The sequence below is a fragment of the Podarcis cretensis genome (assembly GCF_951804945.1).
Source record: "Podarcis cretensis genome assembly, chromosome: 8".
NCBI classification, from domain to species: domain Eukaryota; kingdom Metazoa; phylum Chordata; class Lepidosauria; order Squamata; family Lacertidae; genus Podarcis; species Podarcis cretensis.
In genome coordinates, this window is record NC_137177.1 from 40278099 (window position 1) to 40294747 (window position 16649).

General features: G+C 45.6%; 2 protein-coding genes and 1 long non-coding RNA gene across 9 annotated transcripts in view; 1 reads left to right on the forward strand and 2 right to left on the reverse strand.

Annotated features, from left to right (window-relative positions):
- Positions 1–3613, reverse strand: part of CNOT1 (CCR4-NOT transcription complex subunit 1) — a 59994-nt gene extending 56381 nt beyond the window's left edge. For 6 of the 7 annotated variants that reach the window (XM_079988361.1, XM_079988357.1, XM_079988360.1 and 3 more), the window contains exon 1: positions 3476–3613. The gene's annotated coding sequence lies outside the window, so the exon portion shown is untranslated. The remainder of the gene's footprint in view (positions 1–3475) is intronic. The other variant, XM_079988356.1, reaches the window with a different exon arrangement.
- LOC307222925 overlaps positions 1–16649 on the forward strand; it is a 51173-nt gene that overhangs the window by 17261 nt on the left and 17263 nt on the right. The gene's annotated exons all lie outside the window — the stretch shown is intronic.
- Positions 6606–16403, reverse strand: LOC307223325 (lysosomal protective protein-like). The gene is made up of 11 exons (XM_079989264.1): positions 16194–16403; positions 14461–14572; positions 13791–13926; positions 12659–12813; positions 12107–12198; positions 11393–11477; positions 10434–10583; positions 10003–10130; positions 8407–8569; positions 7977–8066; positions 6606–6856 (listed from the first exon to the last, which is right to left on the reverse strand). Exons 1-11 carry the CDS (start codon positions 16364–16366, stop codon positions 6770–6772), a joined length of 1371 nt encoding a protein of 456 aa, XP_079845390.1. The 5' UTR covers positions 16367–16403; the 3' UTR covers positions 6606–6769.

Here is a 16649-nt window from a genome sequence, read left to right on the forward strand (position 1 = left end):
TCTTGTGTGTTAGAAGTCTGACTGGCCTCAACTAGAAGTCAGTCATTTGGTGTCACTGGTGTCCCATGCTGTGGAACACTTTTGCAGCAATGATTTGGCAGGCACCCTTACTTTTGACTGTCAAGCATCTCTTAAAGACTTTTTAATGCCTATGCAATTGCTTAGCATTTTCTTGAGCAGCCAGTCATTTTAATGATTGTTCTGTACTGCTTTTAAAGGATTGCTATAATGTTGATGTATAAAACCCCAATGTTTTCTGAGAGCAACATATATACACTTTTCTAAATAAGTAATGATTAGCCAGTTAGGAAGAGAATCAACTGAGGACAGAATCAAGGACCTAGGGCTTAAAGGGAATCACAACTTAATTGTGATCAGCTGTATCAAGGGGTGGCAGAGAGATTGAGGAAGATGAGAACTGAACAGAAACCTTTCCACTTGCCAAATAAATTATTTTCATGAAATAAACTATTTTCTGAAGAAGTGTGCATGCACACAAAAGCTCATACCAGTAACTAACTTAGTTGGTCTCTAAGATGCTACTGGAAGGGATTTTTAAATTTTATTTTCATGAGGGTAGCCAATATTGGTGAAATACATAGTGGGTAGTCAAAGTCTATCAAGGTTAGCCCAAATTCAGCTAGGGAACTTTTAGCATTTAAGCAGCAAGGTTTAAGACAAAGGAATCAGCTAGCTACACTACAATTTAGATTACAACTAAACTGCTTTCAGCAACTTAAGCATTAGCCACTCTGCACAGATACTAACCAACTGGTAGGACTACCACTCAAACCACATTGTGACACACAGTGGCACAAAGCCACCTTAAATAAATATATAAATCTAATTATCTAAAAGGCAGAATTCATAACAGCATATTAAAAAATCATGATGAATATGTAAGATAAAACAAATTTAAATGTTTCAAAAGGGGGAGGGGGAGGAAGGGTGAAAGGAAGAGCTTCTTGAAAAATGAGAGCAAGATGAGAATTGCACTCAAGTGGGAAACAAAACATGAGTGGCCAACATAAACTGAACGAAATGTCTAAATGAGCATGCAGCAGCTTCTGCCCCACCCATATTAGTTTATTGCCTCACACGCAGTATCAAGGGTAAAGGTCAGCAGTACCTGTTGTGTACGTTGAACAAATGGAACTACGTACAATGTTGACGGATGTTAAATGCTTTAACCTGTATGAGTTAAATATGGAACATCCTGAATACAGCTCAAAAATCACGTAACTTAGCACTAAAGTTTGCCACCTACCAAGGATTACAAGGTAGAGCTAACTACAATTGTGCTGCAAAGGAAGCAAATACTTTTGCTGAATTTGATTGGGATCCTAAAGCTGAAAGAGCTGTTCCTCAAGATGGTCTAGCTAATTCATGGTAAAGTGAGATTTGAACCAGCAACTTCCTAATTCATCGGTCTGCTAAATCCACTCCTTTACACAAGAATTAGGCCTAAGTTGTTGGATCCATTATTGCCTCTAACTTGAGCCAAACCACAGCTATCATGGCCAGTAGCCACTGAAAGCCATTCAAATGGGTTGCCATTAGTCTCCTGTAGAGCAGGTTTCAGTTTAACTATGCACTGTGTGAAGAATTACAGTGGTACCTCTGGTTGTGAACGGGATCTGTTCCAGAGGCCCATTCGCAACATGAAAAGCCCGCAACCTGAAAGTGCCATATCTGCGCAGGTGCACAGTGTGATTTGGCACTTGTGCACATGCGCGAGCAGTGAAACCCAGAAGTAACCCTTTCCGGTACTTCCGGTTCGCCGCGGGATGCAACCTGAAAAAACATAACATGAAACGTAACATGGGGTATGACTGTACTTCCTTTTGCCAATCCTGAATCTTCCAACACTAAGCTTCACTGCATGTTCATGAGTTCTAGTGCTATGACACAGAGAGAAAAACTTTTCTCTTCCCACTTTATCCATGCTGTGAATAATTTTATAAACTTCCATCATATCACACCATATATTTGTATAATGGCGCTATGATACTGAAAGTTTTATTTTAATTTTTCCGCCCTAGTATGCCTTTTCCACAGCTGCTGCACACTGGGGTAGACATCCTCATTGAGTTACCTACTATGACTCCAATGGCTCATTCCTGGTCAGTCACTGCCAGTTCAGACTCCATGAGCATAGATGCATTATTATTTTTTGCATCACACTTTGTACGCACTGAATTGCATTTGCCATTTTACAGTCCATTCACTCAATTTAGAGAATATTTTTTGAAGCTCTTGAAAATCTTTTGGGCACCTCATTGCTCACCCCTATCTCTAGATCCTCTATGAACAAGTTAAAAGGCACAATATCAATCCTTGGAAAACTCCACATCACCTCTAACTATGTTTACTGACATTCTTAAAGAACTCTTAATAGCTTCATAAGACAAGAGTAGTCTTTGCAGAAGCTATGCAGGCTCTACTTCACTAAGTCTTGTTCTCCCATATGCTTAGTTATTTTCTTATTAACAACACTTTAGATCACTTTTTTTTGGCACAAGAAAAGTCCAAGCCCATATAGGTGAAACCATGCGGTTCACATGAAAAGATAATGGTTTCAGTTCTGTAACATGAAGACAAGCAAATAAATCATTCTTCAAGTTACCAGAAAGCATTATTCCAGTGCCTGTCTCACCTGCCAAAAGAAGCCCGGCCAAACTGGCACCAGACCACAGACTTTTGCCAGAAATAAGATCCCACTACCTCCCCGCCTATCCCCGGTAAAGTAAGGATGTTTATAGGACGTTTGAAACAGATAGAGCACCTATAAGCAGATTCAAGTCCGTCGTGGATCAGAGATAGGAGGAAAAAAGAACAAAAACGGGAATTAAGCTCTTTCTCCGCCTGTATTGTAGCAGCCTCTGACCGGTATCCTACAAGACGATTCGGGAGCGGCTGAGGAAGCCCAAGGGCGGCGCACACCTGGGGCTGGCGGGCGCCTCGACGTGGATTAACTAAAGCCTCTGAACAAGCAACAACGCTTCGCGACCCGCCTCGTTCGCTTCCACAAGAAGTAGCCCAAGTCACTTCCGGCTTCGGAGGGCGGGCAGGACAGGCCAACGGAGCGGACGGGGCCCCTCACCCTTTCTCGGCGGCCCAATTGGGACAGCCTCCTGGGGGCAGGCAGGAGCCCGCCGTTGCCGCGAGCGACCCTCGGCTTTTATTTATTCCGCGGCCGGACTCGCCTTCGGGGCGCAAGAGGGGAAGGAGGGAGAGAGGGGCAGGGGGTCTCCGGGAGGCCTCCTCGCCCCACCACAGGGAACAACACGTGCAGGGACAGGCGAGCTACGGGCAGGCCCAGCTCACCACTCCTTTGCTTAGCGCTTCAGCGCCGGCTACGCCGGGAGAGACGCGGGACGCAGGCCGCCCACCGCTACCGCCACTACCGCTCGGCCTCCCGGTGACTTCCGCCAGCGCCGGCCTTGCCGCCTGGAGCGAACGGCGCGGTTCTCACCTGGGGCGGGCCGGGGGCGAGGGTCTCGGGGCCGGGGCGGGCGCCTGGCTGAGCCGCTCGCGCTTCTCTAGCTACCTCCTCCGCTGGTTCCCAAACAAAATGGCGCCGGGAGTCGCGCGCTCACGTCGCGGCCCTTCTCTTCCCGTCTTCCCCTGCGACGGACGTAAGGCCAGGGGGCGGGGGCTCCTCGATCTCGCTTAGCTCGCCCGCGCGAGGAAGCCCTGGCCCAATCGCAGGCTGTGTCCAGCTCCGCGCTCGAGCCCGCCTCCCTGCTTTCGTCCAATCCCCACCTCGAGGAGCAGCGCGATATTATTTTTCCCCCTTTGCGTCTGCGTAGGGACGAAGGCCAGGTTACCCAATCCGTGTTTGGAAGTGGTTGCTGGAAGGCGGCGCAAAGCGGAGGAGATGGCTAGGGGGCGCTGCAGAACTATCGGCCGACAAGGATTGGTTAAAGGCAATATTGAGCTCAGCTCGGCCAATCATAACGTGGCGCCGCGAAGGGAGCGTGTCAGCTACGACCAATAACAGTCGGGCGCGGTTGCTGTGGCCGAGGAGCCAGGCGTGAGGCGCGATTCCTTGGGAAGTGTAACGGGGCAGCTAGGAGGTCGACGAGCACTCCACCCTGGAAGGAAGCGCATGCGCACGGGCTTCCCGGAGAGCGGGGGTGCGCCTGAGGCAGTTGTGCAGCTGCTAAGCGGGTCTTCGCAGCCTCCCTTCGGAGCCGCTCCGGCGCCTGGCTTGTGTGTGTGTGTGGGGGGGGTCCTCTCGGAAGGCCGCTTCCCTGGGGCTTCTCCGCGGGGCCGGAGTAGACGGGGCTCTGAGGTGGACCTAAGTGTTGGAGAAGCAGCATCCTGGGTGGGGGAAACCACGTGCCATTGGGGTCTGTTTCCTTCAGGAAAATAAAAAGGGCAACTGAGAGCGAACGTGAAAGAGGTGCTTAAAACCACGGCGGTGCGGTGGAGAAAGTGGGCAAAGAAGTCTCCCCCCCCCCCGTAACGTGGACCCCCGCCAGTGAAGCTAAATGTTGCAAGATTCAGGCCCGACCAACTCGCTGCTACTTCCTCCTCGCCTAATTAAAGTGTTTTGCGCGGCCCACAACTCTGAGGGCTTTAACAAATCTGTTTAGGTAGATTCGTGGAGAAGGAGAATGGATACTAGCCAGGGCAGCTGTGTGCAGTGCTGCCAGTAGTGAAGGCTGAGAGGCCTCCAAGTAGGTTAGTGGACAGCACAAGTGTGTTGCCTTCATGTGTCTGCTTTGGGGCTTCTGGCAGGCATTGGATTGGCCACTCTGAAAATAGGTTGTTGGACCAGGTTGATGGCCTGATCAAGCAGTGCTCTTCCAATTTATTTAATTTGTATACCACCCATAGATCTTGGCAGTCCTCAACATAAAATCACAATGTACAAAACACAAAATATGTAATAAAAATAAAATCAAAGACAACCCAATAATATTTCCTTCCACAGCGCATTTTAAAAGGGCACCGGATGTCAGTTGGCCAAAGGCCTGGTTAAAGAGGACCATTCCACAAATGGGAAGCCATTGCAGAAAAGGGCCATTCTCGTGTTGCCACTCCGAACCTCTTGTGGAGGGGCCTTCCAATGATCTTAAGAAGTCTCTTTGTAAACTTCTGATACGTAACAAGAATGGATGTTGGTATTAATCTTCCCCTGCTGCCATTTTCCTAGCAAAAATTACCTGGGGTAGGGTATCCTTGCACAGACCAGAGTTTTAATCCTAGGAAATAGGTTGTTTTAAATCCCAGAACTGCAATCCTGATCTTTCTCCCCCTTCCCCAAAGTGAGTTGCAAAAAAGCATCATTGCATATGGTTTGGCTCTGCAGAGTAGGACATACTGGGTTTTTGGACTACATGCCATTCTGTGCAGCTTCACACAGTCAATTAAGAGTTGGCTGAAAGCCAAGGATGACTGAGCAGAGAGGAGTTTTTCTGCCTGGAGATATGAGACCTTGGATACAGCTCTACCATTGGTTGAGGTCTCACACAGGCATGATGACTTATGACCTTACTGAGTGGATAGTTTGTTGGTCAGTGTGGTGTTCTGAGAGTCGTTTGGAGTTTGTTAAGAGAGAGCTAGTTAAGATCTGTTTCTGTTCTTGTATATAGTAACTTGTAGAGTCTGCTGTAAATAATAAACACCTCTAAGTAACCAAATTACTGGTAGCAGTGTCTTGTTCTTGCTTCGTCCATTCTGCCTGCAACTGATTGCTTTCTGGAACTGCGTATGCTCTGCTAAGGTCTGGCTAAGGTCCTGCAACAGGTCAATGTTGCGAAACACCAATAGGACACTGGTAGTTTTCCCTGTAACGCTCTTGCTGTTCGTGGCTTTGCTCTTCAAGGGCTCCAGCCAAGTAGGCAGAACTTTGTAAAATCTGTTTTGGCAGCTTGTGAGCCTTTTAGACCTCAGGTTGGAGTGGAAGAGGATTTTTTGTCATATCATGAAAAGCTGGGTAGAGTTGAGACAATCCCTGCCCCTCCTTCTGCCCCCATGGCAATCGGATGACCAGCCTGGTCCTACCCAGTGATGGAGCAGCCTCAGAGAGCTTGCTCCTTTCCCACAACAACAAAAAACACTGTTCCAACTGCCTGTTGCTCTTTGGCAAGGGAAGAGCAAGCCATTTTGGCCCTATGTCACCAACCAGACGATGAAGAGCCAGTTGCATACTTGCATCACTCTTATGTGAGGAAAGGAGCATAACCTCAGCTGGATGTGGAGGCTTTTGTACAAGTTACGCTCTGTTCTCTCAACGTTAGGCTAATCTTCCCTGTTTCTCTTGCTTTCTTTTAGTTGGTAAGTCAAAGGGAAGGGCCTGCTACTTTTTTTTATGTAAGCTGCTTTGTGAAACAATATTCTGAAAGTAGTATATAAATATAATAAATATATTCAGGTAGGGTTGCCATATTTCAAAAAGTAAAAACCAGGACACCCCAAAAGTTGTTGAGGTTTTTTATATACAAAAACATGATGTATGGCAGCCCTAGAATCAGGTCATGTTATAGGTTCTCTACCACAGAGCGGGGTTGGGACATTTCTGTGTGATGCCCCCCCCCAAAAGTGCCATAGACATATCTGTTCTCCCTGCCCTGCCAAGATTGACCACACACCCAAGAGATTACATGATTTAATAAGCTTTTGCAACTATTCAATCATAAGAAGATAAGTATGTACATAGCTTCAATTATGTTACTATGTTACAAAGTATTGTGTACTATGTGGAATACTATTTCCCCACAACTTTTCAGTGACATTTACTATTTTAAAATGCATTAGATCAGATGTAGCTGGCTTTGGAGAGGAAGCATTCAAACATCTTCTGAGCTTGTCCAGGCTTATACTGTGGAACCATGTGACCAGCACCCTATATATGAGAGGGAAGATGCTTTAGAAAAGAGCTGAGAAAGCACATCTGAAATAATTTCCCCCTGCCTAAAACATTGTGAAGGATACTGGAAGCTTATATTGAGCAGAGCAAGAAGAGGCAACATCTGTGTAAAGGAGAGAATGCAACTTTTCGCCAGTGCTGTCTTGATAATGTGTGTGCAATTAATCACATATTGGCTGTGTTTTCACATAAACTGGGGTTAATGTTATTTAACAAACAAGCCATGTATTGCTTATTTAGAGCAGGTGTGGGAAACCGTGGCCCTCCAGCTGTTGCTGAACTACAACTCCCATCATCATTAGCCATGCTTGCTGGGACTGATGGGAGTGGTGGTTCAGCAACAGCTGGCAAACCAAAGGTTCCCCACACCTGCTTAGATCTTATTTTGTTTTCTAGCTACTCTTGCGTCATGCCTTCCCAGCTTGAGGAGCATCTGGGGTAACAGGTAGGGAAAACAACCATAGTTAAGCAGGGTTGTTAGGTTCATAAGTAATGTTAAACCATAGTTAGAATAAGCCATGATTTTTAAGCCAATACCGAGCCATGGCTTCACATTGTCATTTGCTGATAGAAAATAAACAGGCTAGTTTGCTGATATGTTTTCACATGTTCAGGCAAACCACAGTTACGGTAAACAAACCATAGTTTAATGTTACATGAGAACCAGGCCTTTGTTACAGGGCCCAGGATTACACCTAAGCCCTTTTAATAATGGGTCTCTCCAGCTTGAGAAGCCATTGCCTCCAACGTGTTAGCTTGAGAAGCCATTGCCTCCATCTTGAAAACCATCTTGAAAACCTCTATCTTGAGAGCCATGTCATGCTTAAAAAATAACTGAGCCCATATAATGTGTTTTCTAAACAAGCTTTTGGCTCTGCTCCTGCTTTAAAGTATTGGCCGTTAGTGTTGCTCTTCCTGTTTTTGTGTTATCCTGCTGTTTATAAACTTGTCATTTTGTCTTTTAATTATTAGCTTGTTGCTGATTTTTACTTAAAATCTGCTTTTGAGTAACACTGTTGTACAGGGGAGAAGCAGGGCATAAATCTTTTAAATAATGAAAAGTATAATGCCCACTGGCTCCAATTAAATCACTGACCTTTACGGTGAGAAATGTGATCTTCTCATACTCCTTGAAAAATCCTGCAATCTGATCATTGAAATACCAGGGCTGGTAATCATTTAGCACCTGTGGAATTAATGAAAAAGAAGGTCACAAACTGGAAACAGACAAGAGACCCAATATTAGTGTACATACTAGTCTATCGCAGATGCTCCAAAACTGGCTCTTAGTAGACTTATTACTCCAGATCATGTTTTGCTAACTTTCTCTTCATCTCTGCCCATCCATTCTAACTTCTTTTCTAAATGACAGCTTGGTTATGTCTTTAACAACAACTGCACATCTGTCGGTATTGGAAAGCTGGGTCCTAAAAGGCAGGATCAGCTGTGTCTTCCCACATAAATTAAGGAGCAATAGGTTTTCAATACAGCACTTAAGATATCCATAGTTCAAAGGAGTTACTTACAGTCTGATTTAAAGACTCAACAAACTTTTCAGCCCCCAAGAAGTTGCAGGCCATGTCCACGTCTCCATTATAAACCAATGCTCGTAGGTCCTGAGCCAGCAGATACTTGTAGAAGGGAGTCATGTCTCTGTACACCCTTTGGTAATGAGAGCTAACCTGTGTACTGCATGGAGAAGAGAAACGCATGGGGGGTGGGGTTCAAGGAGCTTGGGCCCCTCATCCCTTCTCCCCTTTGTTTCACCGGTAAGATCAACCAAGGGTGCCCTTTTGATGCAAAATCCAAGCTGCCAAGAACATGCAAGTTGGGGTTCTCATTGACTGCCAACAGCCACAGAATTCCTTTCCTGCCCCTGCAGGCCTATCAGAATATGAGCATGAGCCAAGGCCATCCACCACCAAGTGGTTTCAAGAGGAAATGATGCTGAATATACAAACCCATGTACTCTATACCTTGCCCCAGAGGAAGAATAATAAATAAGCTGGGGAGAAATAAATGTTCCCAACCTTAGCGGTCCACAGCTGAGACAAATATCCTCTATAATTTAATCCAGTGATGTCTGGAAGGTAGTTTGTTTTACAACTGTTTTCAGAATTCTCATACAATTGAGATCCAACTTATTAGTTCCAGCCAAAACCTCTTAATGCCCAGTAGTAGCAGTTAGTTGTTGTATTCATTGTCTCTTTTAAGGAAAACCATCTAAGCCACAATAAGACATTTTAATGGGAAATGGTGGTAAGCATCAGTACTATGCTAGGTGTGAACAAGCGTGAGGATTAGCCATGTGGAAAACCTTACCTATGGAGAAGTTATTTTTTCAAACAAATTTCCTGAACATGTAATATCACTTCTCAGTGAGACTGAAATACCCAAATAAATAATGATAAGGTTTTGCACACCCCTCCAAATGCCCAACAAAAATACCACAGAAGACTATTGATGACTGCATGTCAGTAAGATGAACAAGGAGAAGAAAGGTCCATTTGTCACCTGAAAAAGTTCTATCGGATGACTCACTATGCATGCAACCCCAACAGAGAAGCAGGGGAAAGATTTATTCAATATCATAAAGGACTTATGCCACATCTTACAAGATGACTGTAACATGATTGTTGTTCTCCCAGGACTATCGGTATTGGAGATCTGTCAGCTCACCCGAGGGGTCTTGAAGAAGCAAGGTAGTCAGTACATCAATAAAATCTTCAGTTCCCTTCACTTGATTTCATATTGTACATCCATGCAAAAATTATCTGGGAAAGGAGACTACCCTTGCAGATAATTCTGACATCACTTCCCCAGCTTCCAGGCTTAGGGCAAGAAAGTATGGGCAGAGTGAAACAGGTGCTTCACGTTAGAGGGTTGTCAAAACAAAGATGGGGAAGCTGTTTTTGTTGCAGTCTGCATTTTCATTTGATCTCAGTCCTAGTACATACCCATATGTTATCAAGCTCTGGCAACCTGCAGTGCATCAGTACTGTACCAGCGGAGAAACACCACTTTTCCACAAAGCCTTGCCAGGCCACTGCCCTTCATTACCATTCCATTACCAAACAACTTTTTCATGCTTCTGAAGAGCAGAAACATTTGATGGGAGTCACCTGCAGAGCTCCCAGTCTGGGAGAGTGCTGGGGATGTGGAGAGCCTGCCGGACTTCATCCTGGTTCAGCCACACATACATAGCAGTGGCATTTATACAATGTGGCACTCCTGGGATGGAGCCAATTTTCTGAAAGTGAAAGCAAAGAGAAGGCAAGATGAGGTTGAATTCTTCTGGGAAAAGCTGGTGCAAGATACCAGCACCTTGCTTTGCCAGACCTAAGCCTGATTCAGCAAGTGGCCCATAGTTCATTTATAAATGGATGAATCATGCCTTCCCAGCATAAACTTTTGGGAATAAATTTCCATACTGAATATTAATGCTTAAGAAAATTGGTTTTTTTTTTGGGGGGGGGTTAAGTTTGCCAAATTCACAGAATCACTAGAGCCACCTGAGTGATGTAAATGTGATGAAGATAGCCTATCAACTCACTCGCACTGGAACATCAAACTGGTAGTGGTGGAAGAGGCTCGACAGATCGGCTTCATAACGCTCCTGGTAGTGTGCTCCTCCCCAGCAAGATGCGTAGAGGTTGTACACATTAAGGCCAATTCCATAAAGAATTCCATAGGCTTGTGATATCTTGAGGATGGGAACAGGGAAGAAGAGGATAGAAGAGTTAGCTACGCTCTGAGTTTATGTGCAGAAAGAGGAGAAAGGAAACAGATGTGTGGAATTCAGTAATATTTATAGCTTTTGAGGGTCATCAGTTTATTTTTATGGGTTTATTATCAAATTTATATCTTGCCCTTCTGCCCAAAGGAGCCCAGGGCAGCTAACAACAAAGCAATAAAACATATTCCAAAATCTTAAAAACAATTCCAGTACAGATGCAGACTGGGATAAAGATAACCAGTGAAAAGACAAGAGATTGCACCTGTGTAATATTCAAGGGGAGGGGATTCCAAAGGGTAGGTGCCCCAACACTAAGGACCAGATTACTACATTGTGCAAAATAGACCTCATTATAAGACGGTATCTGCAGGCAGCCTTCACCTACAGAGCACTGTGATCAACTGAATATATAAGGGGTGGGATTATCAGGAATCCTAGTTCCAAAGTGTATAGGGATTTATGCACCAAAACCAGCACATTGAACTTAGCCTAGTAACTACGTAATTAGCACCCATTGCAATTATTTCAATGGTGTGGTAACACGTTGGCAACATCCTAATGCTGTTCAGAGAATTTGGTGTAGTAGGTGCTATGGGCACAAAATAGGGCAGAGACATTTCCAGAAGACTTTACTAAACCCATAATCTACCAGTTCAGGCCAAAACACATTATTGCATAACAATTAGAACATTCTAGTTTGTGGCCAGGTGCAAATGGAGTTTGCAAAGTCCACACTACATGAGTTAGTATCAAGGATTTTCAGTCCAGGCACTCACTGCTGTGATACAATCACTGTTCATGTTGCTGGAGAAGTTGCAAGTTCCTTCATCACAGCAGTTTTCGTTCAAGGAGGCCCACAAGCTATAAGGCAGGAAAGAAGGCGGTAAAGTGTCAGGTAGAGGGAAGCTTATTCATTTTTATTCAATCATTACATTTGTATACCACCCTTCACTCAAAATCACAGGGTGGTTCACAACTTAGAAGCACAAAGTGTGTGTGAGCACACACACACACAGGCTCCCCTGCCCAACAAAGGAGAACAGATAGTTCAAACAACATTGACAGATATCTGTCCTGTGTTCCCTGGAGATGTCAACAACCTCCCTAACTATTCTGCCTACAGTTTGTGCAAGTTAAGCTTTTCTTTCTGTCCTCTCTTCAGTGGAGATAATTGCTAATTTTATTCACTGACAGGAAACAACGGCTTCCCCTTATTTAGCACACCTTTGACTCACTTGCCATCCAACCACCTTGCTTGCCAGTTTCTTGTTTCTGATGTACTCAGTGATGCATGATAAGGGCAAGACCCTTTACTACAGTCTCCACTCTCCTTTTTTGCTTCTCATTTGATCTGGCAAATGGAGAAGGCGGGGACAATTCTTTTAGAGGCCAGGTGTGAACTTGGAGCTACCAGTTGTTGACTTGTATGGTGGGAGATTTACCTGTGGCCACTTGCTGACCCAACTCCCCTTGTCCTCTTCTGTACTCACTCATCTCCAAACACTCCATGGTAGTAGGCAAATTCCATCAGTGTCTCGTCATTGAGGAAATAGCTCAGCATGCCATTGCCAACCCCAAATCCCTGAGGAATCAGATAACAAAAGATCATGCCAAGAAAGGAGTTGTATGAAATTGGATGATGGGATAGTTAGTTGAAAGGCTATAATTAGAACAAGGCCTGATGCCAGGTTTGAAGATAGCAGGCAGAGGAACTGTAGTGTCTAGTGCCTCTTGAGATACAGCACAACTGGATGTGGGGCAATGGCACCGGACATTCAGAGGCAGCTACCAAGCAAGGCCTTCAAAGTGAATCCACCTCCCCAATTCCAGGCATGTCCTTTCCATGTGGCCTGCTTTGGATGTGAGAGGAGTGAGGCCTTCAGGGCTTGTTGTCATCAGGGCAAAATCTGCATTAGTGGCTGCTGCTTGTGGGTTGGCAGTGCTCACTCATTGCCCCTAAATGTGCCATTTGGCCTACATGGAAGATCTTAGCTCTCCTGGTTTCCCAGTGACTCTGCTTCCTGTACCGCGATTGTGTTTACCTTCAGGTTAATGCCTGCTGATCCTTCCGCAATCTTGGCAGTGAGAGTGGGGACATAGATTCCACCATAACTTTCCCCAAAAACATAAAATTCGTTGTTTGCAAAGTCTGGGAATTTAGCAAAGAAACTCTGGAGAGCCTGGTAGTTGTCCTCAGCTACCTAAAGTAGGGAGAAATTTTGACCCACCTCTTAGCTTTGGTGCAAATCATAGGACAGAGTTTGATGTGCATATCATGTGCGGCTGCATTAAGAAACACACTCCTGGCATTATCTTCCCCCACCCCACCCCTCTGCTCCTCATCCGTCAGGAGTATATGACAGAAATCTTGATTTGTCTCAATGAACATCCAAATAAAGACTTCTCCTACCTGTAAGGCAAATGGAATCTGTCCCAACAATACTTACAAACTTTGTGAGCTGATCCCTCACAGCCCAGACAGCTGTGTAGGAAGTCTATATTGCCTCTGGATAGAACCATGCCATACATTTAAGGCACAGCCAATGCACATTTACAACACATGGCTCCCCCAAAGAATGCTGATAATTGTAGTTTCTTCCTCAAAGAGCTGCAGTTCCCAGTGCCCTTAGCAATCTATGATTCCCAGGATTCTTTAGGGGAAGTCGTATGATTTAAATGTGCACTGGCTGTGTTTTAAAACCGTAACTGAGGTCCAGCTCAGAGGGCCTTCTGGCAGCTCCCTCATTTTGAAAAAGTGAAGTTACAGGGAAATAGGCAGAGGGCCTTTTTGGTAGTGGCGCCCACCCAGTGGAACACTCTCCCATCCGATGTCAAAGATATAAACAATTATATGACTTTCTGTAGACATCTGAAGGCAGCCCTGTATTGGGAAGCTTTTAATGTCTGATGTATCATGTGTTCTTTTATACTCTGTTGGAAGCTGCCCAGAGTGACTGGGGCAACCCAGTCAGTTGGGTGGAGTACAAATTAATTATGATGATGTATGGTGTGGTTCTGCCCTATATTACTGCCACAGGACTAACAACCTTCCCCCATCAGCTGCTACCATCACCATTCCATCTATTGCCCCACCCACCACTGGCATGTATGAATCACCCCCATTTTGTTTACTAGAGAATGCGGTCCGTAGGCCAGGAACAAACAGCAAATTACCTACCTGGCTGTCATTGATAGGGCTGTCCTCTGTGGCATAGGAATAGCCAACTCCAGCCGGAGATTCCATGTAAAGCACGTTGGCTACCTTGTTCCAGCTGTTGGGGTTCAGGTAGAGTGTTGCATCGTCATTCAGCTACACAAAACCACAAGGCAGGCAAAGCGGGTTACTTTGGGGATGTGAGGTATTTGCAGCATGCTGTTCACTAAATCTTCCATATCAATTGCCTCCAAGCACAGTCTCAGATTCCCAGTCCTTGAGAAATCAGGCATCTGTGAGTTGGTCTGGGCATTATTGCAGGATTGTCATACATCCAAGATTCTCCCGGACACATACAGAATACTGCAGTTGGCAGCAGTGTCCAGGTGGAAATCAGGAAAATGTCCAAGAAAATCCCCAAAAGCTCAACAACTTTGGGCAAAATTAAAACAACATAGAGCCTCTTTGCACCTGGCTCTGATGATCTCATAGTAAGTAAATAATGTTGCCTCTGCACCTGTATATAGCACCTTTCCCTCCTGACAGAATGATCCCAGGCAGCCTCCACAACTTTGAGATGAGATCAAGAGCTTCAGGCCCAGTTGAATCCCAACTACCTGATCCACAACCCCTTTCTTGTCCCATGTTTCTCTTCTTTCCCATCAGCATACAGAGCGGCCACAGACTCACATGGAAAGGTCCATTCTCAGCCAGGAGGCCTTCCATGGAACTACAGCCTGGTCCCCCATTTAGCCAGAGCACCACGGGGTCAGTTGCTGGGTTGCCCTGAGACTCCACAAACCTGTCAGGATAGAAAGGGAGAGAGCAAACACCCTGATGGATATGTTTAGAGGAGGCCCAAAGAATGGAGACCCGAGGAAGATACCTGATGCAGTAGCAGACTTTGGGCTCTCAAATTTCAGCGGCGCCCTGTGTGACGCTAATATTTGGTGCAACCTCGCCTCTTATGCTTTGTTCTACAGCATTGTTTTGGTGAACCCTGCAGTGTGGCACCCAGTGTGACTGCTCTGGTTGTGCCACCCTAAAACTGCCTTTGCCTGATGTTGCAGCAGTCCTATAGCTAAGCATGCCTGTGCTGAGTGAGGGGCTGCATTGGGAACATGGAAGGAAGAACAGGGGCATCATCATTGAGGGTGTAAATAAATGTGGTGTTAGCTGGTGGGACTAGTGGGGCAGAAGGGAGAGAGACTAATAGTAGGCAGAGAGAGGTGGAACCACAGCCAGCAACAGGGAGAGCCAGAAAATTTTGTCCCAAGTGAGTTCTACAAGATCAACCCTGAGACTGAGGAAGAGGAAGGTGGCAAGCAGGGCTACTCCCTGGGCCCGTTGTAAATCATAAGGCAGGCAGTTGTGACATAGCTAAGGTTGGTGGGGCTGTAATAATAATAATAATAATAATAATAATAATAATAATAATAATTTATTATTTATACCCCGCCCATCTGGCTGGGCCTCCCCAGCCACTCTGGGCGGCTTCCATAGAAAGCAAAAATACGGTAAAATATCACACGTTAAAAACTTCCCTGAACAGGGCTGTGCCGCATTTACGCTAGTGAACCAGCCCCCACTGAATCAACCTTTTCCTCCATGCAGCTACCTTATGGGCAGGAATCCAGGAGAGAGGCAGGCAAGGAACTACAACATCCAACATGGCAGCCTGCTCCTACTGGACCTGCCTCCCTCCTGCCCCCACCCCCGCCCCTCTGCAGGGCCATGGATCACCACCAGAAATGAAACAGCTTCTGTTTTCATAATGGTCTTATTGTTATTGCACTTTGACTTTATTTGTAAGCTGCCTTGGGGGGAATTTGTGCCTGTAAAGGGAAGACACAAATTATTATAATCAATCAATCAATCAATCAATCAATCAATCAATCAATCAAGCTAATGTTACAAGCAACCAACTTATTCTTAGGCTGCCCCACACAGCTAGTTCCAGGGCAGTAGAGAAGCATAAACGTTTCTGTAAGCTGCAGCTCATCCAGAACATCTTGGCAAAGGCAATTGCAACAAACGATTAGCAAGAGCATAAGGACATCAGAAGAGCCTGCTGGATCACACCCAAGGGGGCCCATCTAGTCCAGCACCCTGCTCTCATAGGGGCCAACCCAAGGGAAACCTGCAGGCAAGACCCAAACACAAGAGTGCTCTGCCATCCTGCAATTTCCACCAACTGACATTCAGAAGTGTTGCTGCTGCTGCCAATGGTGGAAGTCCATGAAGCAGCTGTTGTCTGGATGTCAGCAATGTGTCTAGCCAGGATTAGCTTTTTAGCTCTTAATTCATGAGCAATTGGAAGCATGCATAGGTCAGCCAGCACATACCCAAAAGCAACAAACAGTTCAAATGAAGAGGAGACATGAATATTAACTCAATCTCTGGCTCTCTGGCTCTCTGCTTACCAGTAATGGAAGTATTGGCCAGATCCTGCCTGGAGATAGCCGGACCATTGCTGGAAGGTTGGCATCTCAGACAGTCCTGGCAGGGAAGTGATGAGATCCGGAGAAGCATCTGTCCCTGAGCAGAGGCCAAAGGAGACACTGAAGACGGCGCACAACCTGAACAAGAAGTGCATGGTGCTGTTTTGGGACAGGCTGCCATAGAGTGGTGGTGTTGCAGGGCACCTTATATCATGCTCGGCCTGTGTACTCTGATAACAAGCCAACAGCATAATCTTGTTTCTTGATTACTAGAGATAATGGGAAGGCGGGCAGCGTGGCTCAATGTACCAGCAAAACACAAGCCAGGCTTCTATGGAAGGAAATGTCACTTTGAAATGTCACCTTCACCTTATTTAGCCTAACAAGACTTCAGATTAGATTGACCAATTTGGCTAAGTCTCTGGCTTCAAGGTAAAT

Coding starts and splice junctions, on each gene's coding strand:
- LOC307223325 (XM_079989264.1), bottom strand. CDS start 16,366: ATGCACTTCTTGTTCAGGTTGTGCGCCGTCTTCAGTGTCTCCTTTGGC. Junction 8,570..10,002: donor CCAGACTGGGAGCTCTGCAG/GTGACTCCCATC, acceptor TTCTCCATGCAG/TACACAGGTTAGCTCTCATT. Junction 6,857..7,976: donor TCACATTTCTCACCGTAAAG/GTCAGTGATTTA, acceptor TCTCATATATAG/GGTGCTGGTCACATGGTTCC.